The following is a 21,563-nucleotide window of genomic DNA, read 5'->3' as shown; positions in this document are numbered from 1 at the left end:
AGGTTTATATGACTTTCTTCTTTCAGACAAATCCAGTCGGAGTTATATTAAAAATTGTCCTGGCTATTCCAAGCTCTATCATTGCAGTCAGCGGGTGTTGCATTGCTTCAGTCTAAAAGAAGTGAAATAAAAGTGTCACACGGCTTTGGGGGGTGAACAAAAGCCTCCTGTAGCGAATCAATGCGTTTTTGTAAGAAAAAAAATCCATATTCAAAATGTAATAATCACTGTAATGTAGCTTGCGCCAGCAGTTGTAAACAGAAGCAGTTCCGGGCTGATGACGTATGAGTTCAGCGTTGCGCATGCACCGGTGAGTCTCGTGAAAACCAACGTTTGTTAACAGGAGCAAAGGAAGCAAAGTTTCCTTACTTTAGCAAAGGAAAACCAGTCTCCTCTTGGCTTATATCGAAATCCTCCGACATTCTTCTTTACAAATCCTTGTTTTGTACTTCTAATTAGTGACCGTTGTTTTGTTTTGATCTCTCCCCTGCGCTTCCGCGTTTGTCACTTCTGAGTGGCACATGCACAAAGCTGAACTCGTACGTCATCCGCCCGGAGCTGCTTCCGTGTACATCTGTTGGCGCAAGCTAGATTAAAGTGATTATTACGTTTTAAATATGGTTATTTCTCTTACAAAAATGCATCGATTCGCTACAGGAGGCCTTTGTTCACCCCCCAGAGCCGTGTGAAAATTTTTTTTATGGATGGGCGCTTTTTATTTTACTTCTTTTGGACTGAAGCACTGCAACACCCGCTGACTGCAATGATAGAGCTTGGAATAGCCAGGACAATTTTTAATATAACGAAGAAGAAAGTCATATACACCTATGATGACTCGGGGTGAGTAAACCACAGACTAATTTTCATTTTTGGGTGAACTAACCCTTTAACCATGAAGTAAATGCAACTGTGGAGCTACTACATTTTTAAAATCAAACATTCATGTCACATGATACACAACACCAACTGTCTACCTCATGTCTTGCTGTGTACACTACAGTTCAAATGTTTGGGACTGGTAAGATTTTTTTTAAAATGTTTTTAAGTATCTTATGCTCACCAAGGCTGCATTTATTTGATTAAAAATCATCAAAACAGTAATTTTGTGAAATATTATTATAATTTAAAATAACTCAATTTTATTATATGTTAAAATGTAATTAACTGCTGTCACGCCATTACTCCAGTCTTCAGTGTCACACCTTCGAAAATGCTGATTTGGTGACCTTTCAATTCATTTTTTTATGAATTGAAAAGTCAAACGTACAGAATTTATTTGAAATAGAAATCTTTATTAACTTAAATGTCTTTACCGCCACTTTTGATCAATTTTAATGCATCTTTGTTAAAGTATTACTTTCAAAAAAGAAAAAATCTTACTGATGCCAGACTTTTCAACAGTAGTGTACAGTATGTCTAGTAAATTAATATAGCAATTTTCTGCTACAGGAAATAGAACATTAAAAAAAAAAAACATAACAGTAAACACAAACAACGGTCTACGCAAATAGAAAACAGATGGTGGCAACAACTGCAATTTTACAATTATGAGATGCAGTAAAATATATCAAAATGTATATAAATATCAGAACAAACCCCTTTTACGTTTAAAAAAAAAATCAGGTCATATGTAACATTTTAAATATTTTTTTTTCTATTGTGCAAAAACAGAGAAAAAAAAGTGTCAATTGGGACTGAGTATATTATTTACAGCACTGAAAAAATGTGATTGAGTGCCAGTTCATTTTAATATTCTGATGGAACATGACGTCACATATCACTCATACTTTTAACCACAAAAAGAGTTGAACACGTATCCAACCAACCAACATGCACAAACAGGAAAGCTGATTCTTGCACAACTAACAGGCTTATTATATCCTATAGCATTTTTGAAAACACTGCCAAGGTGAATCATGACCGGTTCCAGTTGACAGAGCAAACACAAGATACCCACTCAACACCAGTAAAAACAGAGATGCTGCTGAACTTAATCAGGTCAGCAACTCAACAGCAAGAGTGTCTTGCTCTGGCACACTTAACATTTCATGCCAGCGTGTTTATTTGTATTTGCTTGCACAATAGCTTAGAGCCTCTGTACATTACAGCAGCATGCGAGAGGCCTTAGGCAAGAGTGTTACGCATGAATGGGAACAGACAGTCTTTGGAGTACAGAGTCCTAATGAGATTAGAATCTGAAAATGCTTGTCAGAGGGAGGTCTCGGCCTCTCCGCCAATCGCATGGCAGGATGGGAATTAGCAGGCCCTAGCCAGGGCCCGGGACTAACCAGCAAACTCCTCTGGTCAACAGGAAACAGCTAATTAACGAGGTGAAGCAGAGCTGGGACTGAAAGCCTCATTCCCTCACTGCATGGACGGTTTCAAGTGTCCGCATCCATCATTTATCATTAAAAATGTTGGCCCGGAGTAATTTCAGGCTCTTTTGTAAAAGCTGAATCTCATAAGGGAAAGAAATGCCTTTATGAAACGAGAACCGCTTTGTTAGGCTGCTTTCAATTAAATTCACAAAAATATGGTGGTGCAAGAATACAGATTTTCCATGATTCGTTTGAGACACACAGACAGACACTGAGGTGAACGGCAAGGCACAAAAAGACACAAAGGGGAAGAAAGCACAGCATATAGGGGCAGGATATGACACAGTACTGCCAGCGTACCTCGACCCTCCTTTGCTTCTATGGCTGCTGTATTAGCAAGCGCAGCAGGAAGTAGCCCAAAATGAATGGAGAGAGAAGTTATATCAGTGTGATTACATTACACCCCAAGCATATTAACCCCACACACCACAGCAATGCAGTAATATTAGTAGTTAAAGAACCCAACAGTAATATAAACAGTGCAAAGAGCAGTTAGTGAGAGAAAAGGCACTTAGTTCTTTACAACCAGAGTGACTGTTTGGCCATTTATAATTCACTGATTGTCCAGTACTAGGGCAAAACAGGCTACAAAACTAAATAAATCAAAGGTTATGTATCACTGAAATACATGTTCAGATGTTTTTACATAAATTTAGGTGCAATCTCTGACTTGCCTATCAATCAATATTGGTCAACACGATCAGATACACAAATAATGTATTATAAATACTGACACATACGAGTGAATGAATTGAACATTATTTAATTAAACTGAGACTACAGGATTGGATTCAAACTAATTTATAGCGCCATCTCTTGAATCATCAGCACTTTCAGACAGAAAATCTTAAATGCAGCAGACATTTAATGAAATTAGTTAGCTTAAGATCTCTTTCAATTTCTTGATAGTTTCGACATAGACAAGTTGACATATGCATGTGACTCAGTAAATAAGCACAATTAAAATATTTAATTAAACTATATTTTTATGTGTATATTAAACTTCAAAAAAACAAAAACAAAACAAAAAAACAGTAAATTATTATTATTATAAAATTACAGAACTAGAACTATAAACTCACCAGAGAATTCAGGAAGACTGCCCACAGTCCACATAAAGCCCACAGTTTGTTTTTTTTATTTATTAAATGTGTTAATAACACATGACTGTCTTTAAATATTTCAACTTGGAAGTATTTTAATCTTAATCTTAATTTTAAATGTTAACTTTAATATGTCTCAAGAGGCTGGATGCTAAATATTAAACACTAAATACAGAGATCTTGAATATAAAATATTATTTATATATAAATAAATATATGTGAATTGATCTCTGATTTGGAGATTTTCTACAGGCAAGAAATTCAGGCAGACACAACTAATCTATGCTGTATCGGCTGAATTGAGAGGATGGTAGTCAGAAAACCAAACCATCTCCTAATACATTATTTTCTATATAACATAACTTTATGGTTATAACTGGAAATGTCCTATTGTCCTAAGGTCTTGTAGTAAGATCAGGCTAACAGCTTCTTAGTTTCTTTAATATTCCTCTCTGTTCTGCAGGTCTAGCTGGCTTGATGTCTGACCCACACGGACAATGAAGCCAGCCTCTTAAAGGTCACTGAATTTTCTAAATGTACTTCAAATAGTGACATCCACCCACTGTCTCCCTCTGCTTTCCCTTTCTCACTCCATCACTACTCACTTGCACAAAGTTCCCTACGCTACTGGCCTTTAATGGCCTTTAGTCCTGGACACCTCGCCTACTCAGAGCAGACAGGTCAATCCAGAGAGTCATGATGCGGCTCTCATGGCAATCAGCCTCTGATTGGCTCTCAGAGTTCTCAGAGTCTCTGTAGCGCAGGTGGCTAAATCACATGGCTTAACATGAGCCTACAAGGGAAGGGCTTTACACAGCACATAGGCAAATAATCAGTGTAAACATTACATTAGTTCATAGGTGGACAACAGGATATAACAGGTGTTCATATAGTGCAGAAAAAAGCTCTACTGTGATGTTTGAATAATTGTGATAATACACAATTGAATTGAGACACTATTTGCCTGAATAAACCACATTTCAAGATTGAAATGAGTAATGGCTGCTGAAAATTCAGCTTTGCCATCAATGGAATAAACTACATTTTAAAAGACCAGAAATATGTATCTGAGCGGCTGGGGGTGTGGGCAGTGATTTTGCAACTAGTACCAGAAAGTTGCTAATAAGTGAATTAAGCAGCCGGATACAGCCCAGAAAAGATCACACTATGGAGATGGAGAGCACAGCTCTCATCAGGATCTGCCGCTATGCTGATGCAGTTCAGCACGAAGGGGAGAGACAGATCATCATTATCATTAGCATCTCGCATGCCAAAGCTCGTTCTAGGCTGCTGCATGCTGGTACTTTCTAGTTTTGTAAGAGGGTGATGAGAGCAGTACAGGGTCACATGTGGCGATGATGATCCAGTATGACTTCCGGATTGGATGAGAGAGGCCTGCAAACCCACTTTACAAACCTACCATTACAAAACCCCAAACATGCTCACTTACCATGCTGTAAGGTCTGCTTGCCTCCAGACAACACTCCTAAAGGTAGTGTTCCAGTTGGGGTGAGCCCTTTGAGGGTCAGTACACTCTCGCTCTCTTCCCTGAGGCATAACACACACACACACACACACACACACACACACACACACACACACACACACAGTATTAGAGTTGTGTTCAAAGAACTAAATGGAACATAATCAATTAGGTTGGGGTGGGGGAGAAAGAGGAAATATATGGTAATTTGAAAACCAAAGACAAAAGACTTCAAGCTGTCCTCTGTTCCTCCATTATCTATGGCATTGTTCATCTGGAATAATGTCTAATATAATTAGACCGCTATTCCACATGATGACTCACTGACGCCAGCTCATCAATCCTAATGGAGGAAAGTGTTGAGGAAAGTGTGTGTGTGTTTGTGTGCGTGTGGCGTTAAAGGCACAATATGTAAGATTTTTTTATTAAAATATCCAAAGCCCGAGTCCTGTCGGATTGCTTCGGCTGTGGGGATGAAGACCACAACTCCCATGATTCCACACTCAGTCACAGCGTCATCAAACTACGCCTTTGTCTCTTTGTTTATTTTGAATATGCGCCCTCTAGCGGCGAAAATTACATATTGTGCCTTTAAAACAAAACTTCATTGTACTTGGAAGTTTTTCCTGCTCTTTACACAAACATTTTTTTGTTCTTTTTGATAACTTTAATAATAATTACCAAGAAGCACAGCGAATATATATATACACACACACATATATAATTGCGTGCAGACTGACCTGAGAACAGAAAAGACTCTGGCCATTTTCCCAATGGCACGGATCTTATTTCTGATCACCTCCTTACGGACAGCTGGAGTTCCACCTGCACCAACACAAAACCAGCATCAAAACACTGTCAGCCCTTATGACCTTTGACCCCCAAAAAGCTAAGGAGGGAGGAACCAAAAATGTGGAGACGCTGAGAATCAGACTGACATCGGTAAGCCCTGGTCCCCTTAGTTACTGTTGCTAACTCGGACAAACAAAAGTTGCTAAATGTCTTACAATGACAGCTGTCAGTGTGATAACCTTGTCCCAGGATGCTTTTGATACATTTTGGACACAGAAGGACCACCATTCAAGTGGGACATAAATATGCCATGGAGGGATATATAAAAGGTAACAAGATTAATTTGCAAGCAAGGGTTTACAGATCACAATGCAAGTGGGAGAAGCCCCATTTCGGTCGTCACGATCGCAGATGACAACATCCAGGATTCATGTACCGCAGGGTAAGATTAAGTTAATTTACATTTAACCAGTTTAATATGGAGAAATGGAGCTGAAATGTAGACCTTCGTTTATGTGTTTTTGACCTACCTTGTGACAGAAATATATTACTAGTAATAATGATGAGGACAATAATAATTAAAAGTAAGTAAGTTGCTTTGGATAAAATTTTCTGCTGAATGCATACATGTAATAATAATAATAATTTTTTTTTATGTTATTACCACTATTATTCAATAATATTTATTATTATTTTAGCTTTTATTCGTTAGAAAACTAAATGAAATATTCCAAATATGGAGAAATGTTGTCGTCTCCACCTTTTCTAAAACCCATAATGTTGCATTATTAGATTTGTACAATAACTTGTATTGGTCTAAACGGTTTGAAATTACTCAAATGAGAAAACAGGTGAGCTTGGAGAGCATTTTGTAAGCCTTGCGTGGGCTTGGGAGTATTTGCAGAAGAGTGTCACACCTTTGCTCTAATTATTTAAGCAGATCTGTTTCTGGGTACAATAATTACACAAGGTGAAAACCACAATCCTACATAGTCTATTCGTTAAATTTAAAAATACATTAAAATAGAAACCAGTTACTTTAAATTGTAATAATATTTCACAATACAACTGTTTTTATAAAAGAGTGCACCATCATGTGAATTCAGACTGTCTAAGCAGGAAGTATCAAGCAGACATCAGACCTCCAGGGAAAGCATCTCAAGACAGCCAGAATGACAGTTGGACACTTCTGAGGACCTGCTGTCTACGCTGATGATGACCAGACAGACAGACGCTCTCACACACACACACACACACACACACACACACACACACACACACACTCAGCAAGCACATTCAAGCTGTTCTGCATTAAATTGTCACTGAACGTGAAGCAAGAGGAAATCAGCACATAAGGTAGTAGTCAGCTTACCAAACTTTAATTAATTTTAATTGTATTATACGTGTGTGTGTGTGTGAACAACCTTACCTTCACATAAGTCGTCTCCCTCTGACATGAGTTCATCATCAGAGCAGATGTTTAGGACATTCACCAACATCTCAGTCACTGTAACAAAAAAAAAAAAACATTATTGTTAGATCTGCAATATAAGCTGACATTTTACAAGACATTGTCCATGCAGTTCTTTATCAAAGTGGTCAATTGTTCCTAGAGCTTCTTTTTAAAATACCATTCTAAGTTCTATAACAAAATATGTGTGGCTTACAGCCATGTACACTTAAATAAAAAAGATGGAAAGGCTCAGGAAGTTTCAGATGATTTTGTAAAAGGTGCCCTTGAACACACTTGCACAAATATGACATTTCAGGTTTGAGTTTTTCTGTATTCTTCCCACTGAGAGGACACAGTCAGCCACCAAAACACGTAATCAACAAGGTCGTTATTGCCTCTCCTCCGCATAGCCTGTCAAACACTACTAACCATCTCAGTCTCACAGTCCCTAAAAATCACAATCCTGGCTTCAGGTCCGAGTTTGGACACCTACCTTTCTCGCCCACAAAGGGCAGCGACCACGTAAACACATCCATAAAGTTGGGTAACCAGTACGGGTGAGGAGAGCAGTTGAACTGCCTAATGTTCATGACATTGTTTTCATATTTCAATACAGCTGCTGAGGAGGAAAACATGGGGAGAAGTCATGCACAATCATGAAAACCAACAGAAAACAAAAAAGAAAAGCAACCTGATAGGCTGCCACACAGGTTCATGAACAGTCATCTAATACTTTGACTTTCTAGATTTCTAGACACTTTAGAGTCAGTATATGGCAACAATTACAGCAGAGTTGCAGTGTATATTTTTTCTTTGCACTGCTGGCAAGTGTTACATTATCCTTCAGCGATCACAGTCCAACAATAAATATATGAAATCAGAAGTTTATCATAAATTATTTACATATATAAAGAAAAACTCTTTCTTATTAATTATCCTTCAGCGATCACAGTCCAACAATAAATATATGAAATCAGCAGTCACAGTTCAACAATAAATATATGAAATCAGAAGTTTATCATAAATTATTTACATATATAGAGAAAAACTCTTTCTTATTAGCTGAGAATATGGGACTGCTAAGTTGATTGTGAATTCAGTGACATCACTCGCAATAGTTTATCAAAGGTGCTACGATTTAAGTTTCCACAGTAATAATGACGTAGGGGTTTGAGGGTCTGAGAACAGTTTGAGGTTATGAAAAAAAAAAGTTTGCGAAAACCTGCACAAAATATATGGCCAACATACTTTAACATAAACTAACATACCTTTGTTGTTATAGACATCTAGGTAATTTGGTGCTGAGAAAATGGTAATTAATGAAGGGAAGCCAGTTGTCTGACTTTTTCTGTACATCCTGTACCTGAAACAGAAACACACACAAACCTCTTAAGTTGTAGATTAGCTCAGTGTGCCAAAAAGGCATCTAGTGTAGACCAATCCAGGAAGTGCTCTCAGTCATTGTTAGATAATATACTCGTCAAATTCAGTGAATAATGGTCCAATGATCCACTGTTGCAGATGGTATATATAATTTTAACTGGTAGACACAAAAGGACTACATCGACATCACAAGATTAAACTAGCAAAAGCTCAAATTATCACAGAAAACACTAACTTTTTCAATCCCACGTTCATGAAACATCATAATCAATACTTACCCTGCGTCCTGTGCTTCATGTGCTCTAATTACTGACAACAGGTTATTGTTTGTCAGAAAGTCACAGACTGCTGCATAACTGTCAAACAAGAGAAAGACAAACTTCTGAGGGTCTCATAATGAAAGACCACAAGCAAGTTTTCAGCCCTTTAAACATCTCAACCCCTCTTGCTCATACTGAACGAAGCACGGGCCAATGTACTGGATGATTCTGAATACAGCTTTTTGGGGTTCTCTTCAAGTCCACTCGGCCTCAACACAGTGAACTCTCAAGCTAATAGCCCACCACCTGCACTTTGTTAGCATTCAGCTGGCGTGGTACAAACAAATGCCAGCTGGACAAGCAAACAGTGAATAAACACACTTATATATAGGCCTACACCCAGAACGAAACCAGCTGGGTGACACCGATCAGGTTATTTGCAGGAGTCGGCGCAAATCAGACAGAATTTCCGCACCGACTCACAGATTCCTGAATGACTCAGTTACACGTTTATGAGCAAGTACAAAGAATCTGGTCAAAGAAAAATGTTTTACAACAATATTCCAAGCAAAAATATATATTAAAAAAGTAATTGATTACTTATGTAAACGTTACATAACTAATAATTGTTTCAAAAGAAGCTATATTGAACCCATGATTTTTATTTGCATAAATTACAAAAATATGTATTAATGAAAATATCATGATTTAAAAATAAACAACAAAAAGCATCTACAAAAAACATAAACATAAAATAACCAAATCACCCCCAGACTGTACATAGCCATTCCTTACACTTTAGTCACTTTTATGTCCTAGGAGTTGATTTGCATTACAAACTTCTATTTTTTTTTTGTTATATGAAGAAGAACTAAGCTTTTTTTTGTTTATTATGCCTTCAATATTTATTTTTCATACTTTTCAATTGTCTTAAGTATAGAAAAAAAGGGAATATACAAAATGTATCATGAAACAGTAATTATTATAAGTATAATTATGAAGTATATAAATCTGTAATTTTCTCAAAAATCTGAGAGATCTAACCCAATGAACAAAGCTCAGCTCCAGTACCTGAAGAAATAGGAGCAGCCTCTGACTGAGTTGTGGTTAAAATGCTCTGCCGTCTTCTCACTGCCATAGTCCTCTCCCGGGTCGGCCCAGATCAAATCGCACATAGGCCCAAATGCCGGGGGCTCCTTAAACCTGTCTAACTGCAAAACACAGCGTACAGACAAAGAAAGAAAGAGGCATGAACACATCTTGTTTTCTTATAAAAAAGGTTGTAAGGAAAAGGACAGAACATAAACCGCTGCTTACTTTCCTAATGTCATCTAAGCAGTTGATTTCTGGTGAGAGGCCACCATGTACACAGAGGAACTGCTGGTTTAGAAGAGCTGCAAGAGGCAAGCAGTCAAAGGCCTCCATACATGCGTCATAAACCCTCTCTGAATACTTTATTTTACCTGTAAGGAAACAAAGACAGACAAGTATGACTATATTAGAGTTCAGAGAACTGAAGTCAAGAAAACCCCAGAGAGACCAATTTCTCCTTCCCTCAGCGTATCGCTGAAGATCAGATATGATTCACTGAGCTGCACAGTTGCATTAATTTCATTAAATAAATAATAATAATAATAATAATACACAGCTTGAACTTGAAGCAATCAATAACTCAAACCTTTCAACAACATATTACATTGTCATTTATATGGGCAGTATATGTCACTCATTCGGTAACATTTTTATCATAGGCTGACCTTGACATTTGAACAAACAATTGATGAAAGAAAAACAGATAAAGATCATAGGCTATTTATGATAGGTGGGACATATCTCCACCACTTTTTGCCATGGCCGATTTTGTCCCAACCACTTTATGAAATAACCTACAATAAGGAAGTGTCTAAATACATCTAATTAAAAGTGTGAATATTTGAGTTGAAAGTTCAATTCACTGGTTTTGGATTCAGTACAAAAGCAAAACGATTAAATTTTATTTCCACACACTATTCAATTCAAACAAATGTATTTTTAAATTATTTTAAGAATTCTTTAAAAAAAAAAAGTCTCGTGCTCACAAAGGCTATTAATTTGAAAATATAGTAAAAATACAGTAAAACAGGAACACTATGAAATATTTTTACAATTTAAAACAACTGTTTTCTATTTTAATATATTTGAAAATGTCATTTATTCCTGTGACAGCTCAATAAACATTTCTTATTTTTAAATAATGTTGAAAACAGCTGCTGCTTAATATTTTTGTGGAATCCATGATTTTTTTTTTTTTCAGAATTCTATGATGATCATAAAGTTCAAAAGAACTGTATTTATTTGAAAAAGACATGTTTTGTAACATCATAAATTTTTTATCTAATTCATCCTTGCTCAAAATAAAAATTAATTTATTTAAAAAACATCTTACTGCCCCCCCCCAACCTCTGAACAGTACCTGGAATTAAAAAAAAAAATTTTTTTTTTTTGACTTTAAAACGTATTCCAGTATATTGCTTACGAAAAATTTCTGTTATTGATGAATTTATCAAAGCAACTCCATGTGCTGCTGAAATGGGTGTTTAAATGAGTTTTGTACATTTCTCAATTTTATTATTTACAATTCAGTTTTGACTTGGAAATAAGCATATATTGAAGGTGTGGACACAGACCTGATCTTTAAATCGGTACATACAATATCAAAGTCAATACAAAGTTATCATTATCAAGACAATGTTAAATTACTTTTGCATAATAATATTCCATGATGTCACAACCAGCATGTCTGCATGCAGTCACACAGTAATAACTACACCTAAAGCGACAAATCCTGCCACCCAGCAGACACAGAAGAAGCAGGGACTATTCAATTAAATCCAAATGAGCCTAATTGTTCTGATAATCTTAAAATATCGTGTTTTAATAGTCTCATATAATTTTATAACTGTGCGCTTTGCAAAACTACATTTTAAACATGTAAGTAAATATATTTTAAATGTACTTAAATATGACATTCAAGTTTAGAACAGATATTAAAGGATATTTTAGTTTGCCACAAATGCTTCTCAGTACATTGAACACTTAAAAAATAAAATAAAAATAGAAGCAATCATGCAATTGAATAGAAATATTAACTTAAGTCTTAGATGGGTCAAAATAAGCACTCTAACGCCCATCTAACTGCATCTAATATATATTTAAACTATAATACATTTTAATTTGATTGCAGTTATGCATGTGAAAGCATCAAAGCATTCAATTTGCACTTATAACAGGGCTCCAGACAAAAAAAAAAAAATAATCAATTAAGGAGCCAGATTATTTTTTAAATGCCACAGAATAAACGTTTTATTTACTTTTGTTTAACACTTTAACATTTGACTTGGAAATAAGCATATATTGAAGGTGTGGACACAGACCTGATCTTTAAATCGGTACATACAATATCAAAGTCAATACAAAGTTATCATTATCAAGACAATGTTAAATTACTTTTGCATAATAATATTCCATGATGTCACAACCAGCATGTCTGCATGCAGTCACACAGTAATAACTACACCTAAAGCGACAAATCCTGCCACCCAGCAGACACAGAAGAAGCAGGGACTATTCAATTAAATCCAAATGAGCCTAATTAGTGCAATGCGAATCCTTAATTCAGCTGCTGATTAAGCTTATTAATACTTCAGTATCTGGACTGAAGTAGTCTCATTAGTCTTGTCTTCTGGTTTCCACTAAATACAGCTGGGTTATTCAATAAACCGTATTACACATTCGCTCCTCGAATGAGGTCTCATGGAAAGCACTTGGGCTTCCACTGAACATTCAGCCATGAAACCACCTCCATCTTTGTTATGCAGAGCACAATAGCAATGCTATTATATGAGCTTAAGAGCAAACAGTGTTCATTTCAAGCACAATAGAGTAGTGCCACTGACTCATACAAAACCAAAATCAGGGATTTAATCAGACCTTCAAAAGAACCTTCATTTTAATTTCATTTGGATTTTACCAAGAAGCAAAAGTATAATACACTATAGCATAATATAATATGAACTGCTATTATATTAACAAAGATAAAACACATGGCTGGCATAACCTTGTGAAAAAAAAAAAGCATTGAATGTGCTTCTGGTAGAGAATTTTAGAGGTTTATATATAAATACATATAAATATACACAGTACAAACACATATATCATGTAAACACAAACTTTCATTTTGGATGCGATTAATCAATTTGACAGCATTAGTATTTTTTTTAAATCTATTTATAAAGATTGCACTCACTAGGGCTGTGCGATTAATCGAAATCGTCATAAAATCGCGATTTGAGCGTGCGCGATTTCTAAATTGCTTTATAGCACGATTTTCCGCGCCCCCGACCTCCCGCAGTATGCTATCCGAACCATTGGCACGTAAATTTCTGCTTCTGCACCGCATACACATACTGTATACGCACTGCAGACGGAGTACGTGTGAACTTGGCGCAACAAATCTAGTTCAACAATTGAGGCAACGCTACAAAGTGCTCTATGACCAATGCATGGCAAAAAAAATCCCTGGGCACGGGATTTTTATTTTTATTTTTTCTGCCATATGTCTATTCTAGAGACATTTTGTTACACCTTTACTTAGTGATTATTTTGCCTTATGTCTGTTCTAGAGACATGTTACAGCTTTTTGATAAAGCTCTAATTGGTTTTCTTTTGGAAATATGTTTCAAATTCACACTGAATGCATTTATGACTGTAAAGCATGTCTGTGTGTGTCAAAACCGTGATTAAAATCGAAATCGCAAAATTGATCAAAGAAATCGCCATAGGTTTTTTTTTGTCCATATCGCACAGCCCTAATTTTAACCCATCTTGTAGATGTCCTGGGAACTAAGGCTCACTTAAATGGGAACTAAACGTCTTTTCCAACATGAGAACTATTTACAATCACAAAGAATTGTTTATTATACAAAATCTGTGCCAATATCATGGACCATAACTATATCAGCATCACTTGGCGATTGAGTGTAGTTTGGGCTCCTCCTCAATGCATCCTATAAATGTTGTCATATGCCTTGCACACATCCAGTCTGTTTTTCTTCATTAGTAACATGCAATTATATAGGAGGTGTTGAATTTTATCTTTAGCTCCTTGCATTCTTATCATGTCGACAACAGGTTAATTACAAATATGAACATGCAATATAGCGCATAAATTTACTCCTAAAAAAAAGCTTATGAACGCCGAATGGTTATTCTGAGGTAAATGATTGTTTGTGGCATTGTTTACAAGTTTTAGTTGTTTTTTTTTGCAGTTTGAAACACTGAATGAGCGATTACATGAGAAATTTCAGTAAGTTGTACTGTAGGCTTACTTATAATATACCTGTTGATGTCCATTCATGTTTAGCGCTTGAACTGTGCTAAAGCAATCGCTCATGCCGCATTAAGGAGCGCCAAAACAGTATTTATTGCTTGAATTTCATTATTTACTTGGCTGAATTTTTTGTTACCTTTGCTTATTAAAAGGCAACAGAGCACAAAGCTTATTGTGATTATTGACGGCAAGTGCGCTACAAATAATATAAAGTTCACAAACACAACACAACATATAGACTAAAGATTTTGATAACAAGAAGCCATTTTAGTATCGATTATAAACGAGAACTGTTAACGATATTGCTAATATCCACACAGCTGACAGCTTTACCTGTTGTAGTTTGTTCAAGTTGTGCACAATTGCACAATTTGTGGCTACTACCTACGAAACCATGTATTTTACCAAATACAAACCTATAAGCTAAACAAAGATGTCACACTAGCTAATGGTAGCACACTAGCTGATATATTCCAAGCGACAAGCGGTTCAAAATGAAATAAAAAATGTGGCTGCTGCTGCTGCTATGACATAAAGGGCAGAAGGACATGAACACTTCAGGTGTCGACAGCTGAAAATAAGTCCAAGTTGGTCATGTGATCTCCTAGCAGTGACTTTAGGAGTCCTGTAATAACCTCCTGGCAGATGGGTTCTGGGCTCAGTAGATGCAAACCTGGTTCGACCACATCAGACGAGAGAGAAATTCCTTATGTAGGAATATTCTTTCGGATAACAAATACGTCTTTGCATTTGTAAGCAACTGGAGCGTGAATAAACCCAAGCCTGAAAAGAAGCTAAACAGCTTCTTGTGTCTCTATTCGAGATCCTGGCTGGTCATGCTGCATTGAATTAAGGTTTTAAATAAATTATTTTAAAAGAATGCTAATGAGAGGCTCGACAATGAAAAGACATTACTCTCTCATAAATCAGGAGAGGTAATGCTGCGTGTAGTGTACAGCGGCTCATCGGGTTTGTCTCTTTGTGAGCCAGATGAGCCTCAGCCACTTCACTATGCAGCATACTAATAACTCACACCTGGACACTTTCTGGCAGCAGACATAGAGCTCTACAAACCTAACTCTAATAGAACCGTCTGCTAGCCTGTTTTCTCAGAGGGACAAAGTGCTGTTTGCAGAAAACAGAGCACGTAAAGCCCGTAAAACAAAGACAGCGCCTCTTTATGAACTGCCTCTCACAGAAGTGGGAATATTCATTCGCTCTTAAAAAGGTTGCTATCGATCTTAGGGAGAGAAGAGACCAATTTCAGACAGTAGGAGACATAAGTCTGAAGGTCCTAAAAGCGTCTAATTTTCCCAAACCATTGACTGGAAATATGTGGATAGGAATTTTTGCATATTTTTTTTAATTGGCTAAACTGAACTAAAGCTGAAAAAATATATATAATTAAACATAATATGTGACCCTGGACCACAAAACCAGTCTTAAGTCGCTGGGGTATATTTGTAGCAATAGCCAAAAATACATTGTATGGGTCAAAATTATTGATTTTTCTTTTATGCCAAAAATCATTAGGATATTAAGTAAAGATCATTTTCCATGAAGATATTTTGTAATTTTCCTACCGTAAATATATCAAAACTTAATTTTTGATTAGTAATATGCATTGCTAAGAACTTAATTTGGACAACTTTAAAGGCGATTTTCTCAGTATTTAGATTTTTTTGCAACCTCAGATTCCAGATTTTCAAATAGTTGTATCTCTGCCAAATATTGTCCTATCCTAACAAACCATACATCAATGGAAAGCTTATTTATTCAGTTTTGAGATGGTTATGGAAGATGGAAAAATTGACCCTGATGACTGGTTTTGTGGTCCAGGGTCACATATTAGATTAAACTTTGAAAAATAATGTCAACCAAATAAATTAAAATAATACAATAAGCAACCTGGAATTTTTTAACTGCATTTTAAATTGCAATTTTTAATTCAGAATTTTTTATCTGCTAGGATAAACTGACAGCAATGGCGCCAACAGGCAGTGACCATATTGTGTGATTCTGGCATGCTGGGAGATTGAAACAGTAAATATGTTCCAGCCAAACTTGATGTAATAATACATTTCACAGCGTGAGCAGCTGCCTTATGTAGTTTTAACCCACATTAAGTGAAAAATAAGTTATTCAAATAATTTAAACAAGTATTGCTGTTTTGCTAAAGTGGTTCTCTCAGGCAACAAGATAAATGAGACCATATTGGCCCTCCAACTCCAACAAAACTGATGTGATGTTAGCCATAGGCAAAGCAGTAAAAGGAAGTTACAGTCATCACTAGCAGCTGGCCCAGTATAAAAACTGGTCCAGTTATATCAAGCAAATATGCTTTAAGAAACACTGCAGTATGGAGTCCGCTCTAATAAGGCAAATCAATTTTGAACGCTTAACTGCAGGCGTAATATTATACTGTTTGCACAGTAAACGAAAGTGCTAGCTGGTGACAGCTGGCTGAAAATGCAGCTTTTCAGACATCAAAGAGGGAACATCAGTGAAAGCTGAGGTAAAGGCTAGCCAACACATCACTTAGCTCTCAGCACTCCTAGATGCTTCATTCCCACAGCACTCACATTCCTGTTTGAAGGTGAAGTATTCTGTGAGGTGCCGACACTCATGGTTGCCTCTGAGGAGGAAGAGGGTGTTGGGGTGGTTGATCTTCAATGTCCACAGGAACAGCACACACTACAGAGACACAGAGAGAGAAAGTTATAATCCTTAAGATACTTGATTATTAATGTCAGTTGGCACAGCTATGAGAGGAAAATGAAGACCGGACTCAGTCTTTTACATCAACAAACTAGGGAAAACATCCCATTTTAATAAAATAAAAATAGATATATAAAAATATCAATTATATACAATCTTTCATTTTCATATTTGATAAAAAACTGTAACATTTTCCCCAGGAGAAACCTTTTTAAAAATATTTATTGGTGTAATTTCTGAGTAAAAACAATGTCTAATATCATTTATAGCAGGACACTTTAATAAAATGTGATTTTGTAAGTCTTCCTTTATTGTAAAACAAAGGCAATTGTTCTATTGCATGTAAAGGCAATCTGACTGTTTTCAACGCCCAATGGCAAGATTACGGCACAATCACTGTCCTTTCACTGTTTGGTGCTCAACCGATGGCCAACTGGGTGCATGAGGGACTGCAAAACTGGGAGTGATTGGTCACATGGTAATTATTCCCAATGACACATTATTCTAAACAACAGGTTTGTTTGGTTCATTTACACATCTAAAATTCACACTAAAGTATAGAATGTCCTTGGCAGCAAACAACAAAAAAACCTTGGCAATACACTAATCGTTTGAGTGAGACGCCTGATCTTCTGTACAGTACAGAGTACATGTACACACTCTTTTCAGCCTCATTAAAATCCATTTATCTTAATCCCCCCACCCCCTTCCTTTTCATTTGCATGCAAAATCCCAGACACCACTCAATGTGGGGAGAACAGGACACCAAGGTAACCAAGGACGACAGGTGTGCATTTAAATGACATGTGAAATAATAGACACGGAGGAGGGTGCGAGCGGGGGGTGGGATGCAACAGTGCCGAGAGCTGGAACTGGAGCCTACGCAAGAGGAATTATGAGCTGAAAATGACAGGTAATAGTGGCCATGAGAAGAGGACCTGAACAAAGGCTATCATTGCTGAATGGCAGACGACACAGGGAATGACACAGTTTTTTTCTTAAAGTTTACATGCCGCTTCAGGTTATTGCCTGGTTTAATAACATGGATGGATCAGGATGGTTAACTAGGCATCCATCAACCAATCAGTTAGGTTGATTTTGATTTTTTTTTTTTTGCTATGGCGTTTCAAATGGGAGGAATTCACAGAATTCTGAGACTTAGGGTGTTTTCACACCTGTAGATCGATTGCTTTGTTTTCGGAAACCGGGGGTTAAATCACTACAATGTTGCAATTTCATCTTGGTTCAGTTCGCATTCACAAGGCAATATTTACAAATGGATCAAACTTTGTTAATACAAGTCACGTGCAAGTAAACTACTTTAATTGGTCAGAGTGCATCTGTTTATTTTCCGGGATTCCGCTCAATGCGGTCATCCGTCAGGATGGACAGACAGCAGCTTCACAGGATTATTGTGGCTTTTTTGGTAACTGCTGTTACATTGCTTCATTATTTTGAGCAGGAATCAAAACTTAGGTGGGACAACATTCTTACCATGTACATATTGGGGAGAAGAGCAATTAGAATGCTATTCGGCAAAACTTTACGTAATTACCCATCATACATTGTGATACAGCCTGGTTCCTTGGTCCGTTGGATCGGATTGCTTTCACAATTATAGAGAACCGCTCCAGAGTTCGCTTGCAATTGGGCCGAGAACAACTCATTCAGGCGGTCTCGGAGCGATTGTTTTGGTGCGGATCCGAGCGCGATTGCTGTGTTCACATATGCCTAAACGAACCGAACCAAGGGAGAAAACGCACCAGGTTCCGAAACAAATGCTCAGGTGTGAAAACATCCTTATTCAATAGAGCTCCAGCATCTTGACAGCGTGCTAAATGTTGCGAATTAAGACAATTTTTCAGACTTTAAACAACCTGAATAGAAAGAATAGTTTTCTATTTTAATATATTTTAAAATTGCAATAATATTTCAAAATATTTCTGTTTTTACTGTATTTTGGATCTAATAAATGCAGCTATGGTAAGCATAAGAGACTTCTTTAAAAAACATTTTTTAAAAATCTTATCAACCCAAATTTTGAATGTTACTACACACACACATTTATATATAATACATTTTATAATATATATTATTTTATTATTTTGTTGAGTAGAGCTAAACTTAATTCAAATAAGTCAGGACTGACTCATTTGAATAAAGTTCAGCTCTGCTCAAGTCACTTGAAATGACCAACTCTCAATGAAAATGAACAACTGCATGCAAGTCACTGCGTGAATGACCCTTAATGTCCAACTAATAAACTCCTCACAGGATCAAAGTGTGAGTGGTCAGTGACATCAGTCATTCATCAGAGACCTGTAACAAGCAGAGTGTTCCACGCTTTAATGCTCTATGACTCATCTCTTATGAAAGGGTACAGTGTCTGGCAGGTTATCAAATAGCTCCACTCAGACAACTCCTTCAGTGACACATCCAAATGAGACAGACTGAGAAAGAGAGGTCATTTAACCATACAGCATAACAAGGTCTCTGATACCCTTGTTCTCCATTCTTAAGCATCCACAGCTCCTGCAATTTAATGTTTTCTCTTTTAAGAGTGACATTTAGTGAACTTGCACAGCCTAAGCTTACCAAAACCAATCAATCACACGAAAAGTAGAGGCTTGAGTAAACTGGGAGATTCAAAATGGACCGTTTTCACATTATGCAATGCAATGGTTTTTGCTTAGTTAATTAGTATATTATTTTATTATTAATTATATAACAACAATATCATATGCACACATATAAAGATAAATCTTCAGCTGCCACACTCCTTCACTTCAACTCAGTAGGGCTGGGAAATGATTTGTTGATCAAGAGGCATTAGGAATCAAGAATGGATTGCAAACTCAGAATCTCAGAATTCTAAGGCTAATAGTGATGGGAAGTCTATCTGCAAAACAGTTCTTTCAGACTGTTTGTTTAAATTAATTGGTAAAATATATACATATATATAGTAGCCATTCTTTTGTGTTATCGTGTCTACAACTCACTGTGATGGTATGTCACACTGAAACATTCAATATTGCTGATTATAACCTTTTATTCACTTAAGTTAGAGAGGTTTATTGTCTCCATTTCATTCTGTGATCCTGCATGTTGAATAGCATACGACAGATTTAGATTAGCCTACACAGGGTTTCTGCAGGAATTTAAAGCTCAAACTTAAGACTTTTTAAGACCTTTTTTAAGAACTGCACAAATAAAATTAATATAATAGCAGGGAATAAGCAGGGAAGGGCATTATCTATGGTAACATTAAACTGTAAAATGATTGTAAAAAGCATGATTTACAGTTCAAATACAGGTTTTCACAAAAACAAAACGTTTAATGATAATGACCTTCACATCTCAGCCTTTAAACCATTTTTAAGAAAATGGAATGGGGAAAAAAAACTATTGTTACTGTAGTTAATTCATGATAAGGCTGCCTCGTTTTTGCATTCGAATGTGGATTTTTATTTTAAATTCGACGAATATTCGAAATTCGAATTTTTTTTAACATCCCTAGTAGCCACAAATTAACCATGGTTTTGCTACACTAACCAGGGCTGGAAATGGGTGGAATGCGGGGGACGGAGTCTGGGGAGTGAATTTCGAGGGGGTGGGGGGGGGACGTTCCAGCTCCAACTGTTTAGATTTTTGGGGAAATTAAAGGGATTTCTATGTTATATTCATTCAATATCTTACGCACATAAACATAGCACAATATATAATAATAATCATTTTTTTAATGAATCTTTTTGAACAGTCACTTGCTTCGTTCCTGAATGAATCAGCTGTTTGAACAAATCAACTGAATGAATGATTCAGTGACACAGACAGTGACTTGCCGCCACCTATTTAAATAATTTAATCTCTATATTCTTAACTTTATTTAAAACATAGGTCTTCAACCCTGTTCCTGGGGACCCACTGTCCTGCAAAGTTTATTTCCAACCTGCTTCAGCACACCTGGCCTGCGACTTTTCAAGTGATCTTGAAGACCTTGATTAGCTGATTCAGGTGTGTTTGATTAGGGTTGGAGCTGAACTCTGTAGGACAGTAGGTCCCCAGGAGCAGGGTTGAAGACCTATGATTTAAAACATTCATCACACAAAATTGTTATTATGAATTTAAACGCTTTCATGCCACCTCTGAGCCTCATTAAACAGTCTGTAAATATACCTAAATACCACTTTTGTGTTCTTCTGTGCCACCTCTGTAGTGCAAATTTTGATATTGATTTAATTTGATTGGTAATAATAAAAAAAAAAAAACTGAAAAGTTTATAAATATAACTACACAGGGTGCCTTTGATCTTGATACCTAAAAAAACATATGGTTTAGAGCACACATAAAATAAATTTAATGTTATAGATTATAAAGGTTTTTATAATAATAATAAATAAATAATTTTATATAATAAATAAATCTGAAAGTACGTCTAAAAGTTACCCCAACCAAAGACTATAGAATACCCAAGACGTGTCACTCGTATTGTTTTGAATGGGGAAAAATGCAACGCTCAATATGGCCGCTCTAGCGAACGAAGCCCCGCCTTCTGAGCAAAAGAGCCAATCACTAATCGGTAAAGTCAGCGCATCACTGCAGCTGCCGTTAGAAGTCCTGGTTGCTAT

The 21,563-nt window shown here is 36.5% G+C and overlaps 1 protein-coding gene across 2 annotated transcripts in view; it reads right to left on the bottom strand.

The window, feature by feature from the left end:
• LOC107656499 (serine/threonine-protein phosphatase 2B catalytic subunit alpha isoform-like) overlaps window positions 1-21,563 on the bottom strand; it is a 42,564-nt gene that overhangs the window by 2,166 nt on the left and 18,835 nt on the right. Inside the window, exons 4-13 of one of the 2 annotated variants that reach the window (XM_016444380.1) lie at window positions 16,803-16,914; window positions 10,170-10,315; window positions 9,924-10,063; window positions 8,871-8,948; window positions 8,478-8,572; window positions 7,703-7,828; window positions 7,186-7,263; window positions 5,705-5,789; window positions 4,932-5,029; window positions 2,679-2,705 (exon numbers count right to left, since the gene is read on the bottom strand). In XM_016444380.1, coding sequence (XP_016299866.1) covers window positions 2,679-2,705; window positions 4,932-5,029; window positions 5,705-5,789; window positions 7,186-7,263; window positions 7,703-7,828; window positions 8,478-8,572; window positions 8,871-8,948; window positions 9,924-10,063; window positions 10,170-10,315; window positions 16,803-16,914 — 985 coding nt within the window. The remainder of the gene's footprint in view (window positions 1-2,678; window positions 2,706-4,931; window positions 5,030-5,704; window positions 5,790-7,185; window positions 7,264-7,702; window positions 7,829-8,477; window positions 8,573-8,870; window positions 8,949-9,923; window positions 10,064-10,169; window positions 10,316-16,802; window positions 16,915-21,563) is intronic. The other variant, XM_016444381.1, reaches the window with a different exon arrangement.

This window comes from Sinocyclocheilus anshuiensis, unplaced genomic scaffold (assembly GCF_001515605.1).
Source record: "Sinocyclocheilus anshuiensis isolate Anshui unplaced genomic scaffold, SAMN03320099.WGS_v1.1 scaffold1931, whole genome shotgun sequence".
Lineage (NCBI taxonomy): Eukaryota > Metazoa > Chordata > Actinopteri > Cypriniformes > Cyprinidae > Sinocyclocheilus > Sinocyclocheilus anshuiensis.
Note: the sequence above shows the minus strand (reverse complement) of the source record. Positions and strands in the feature narration are given on the sequence as shown.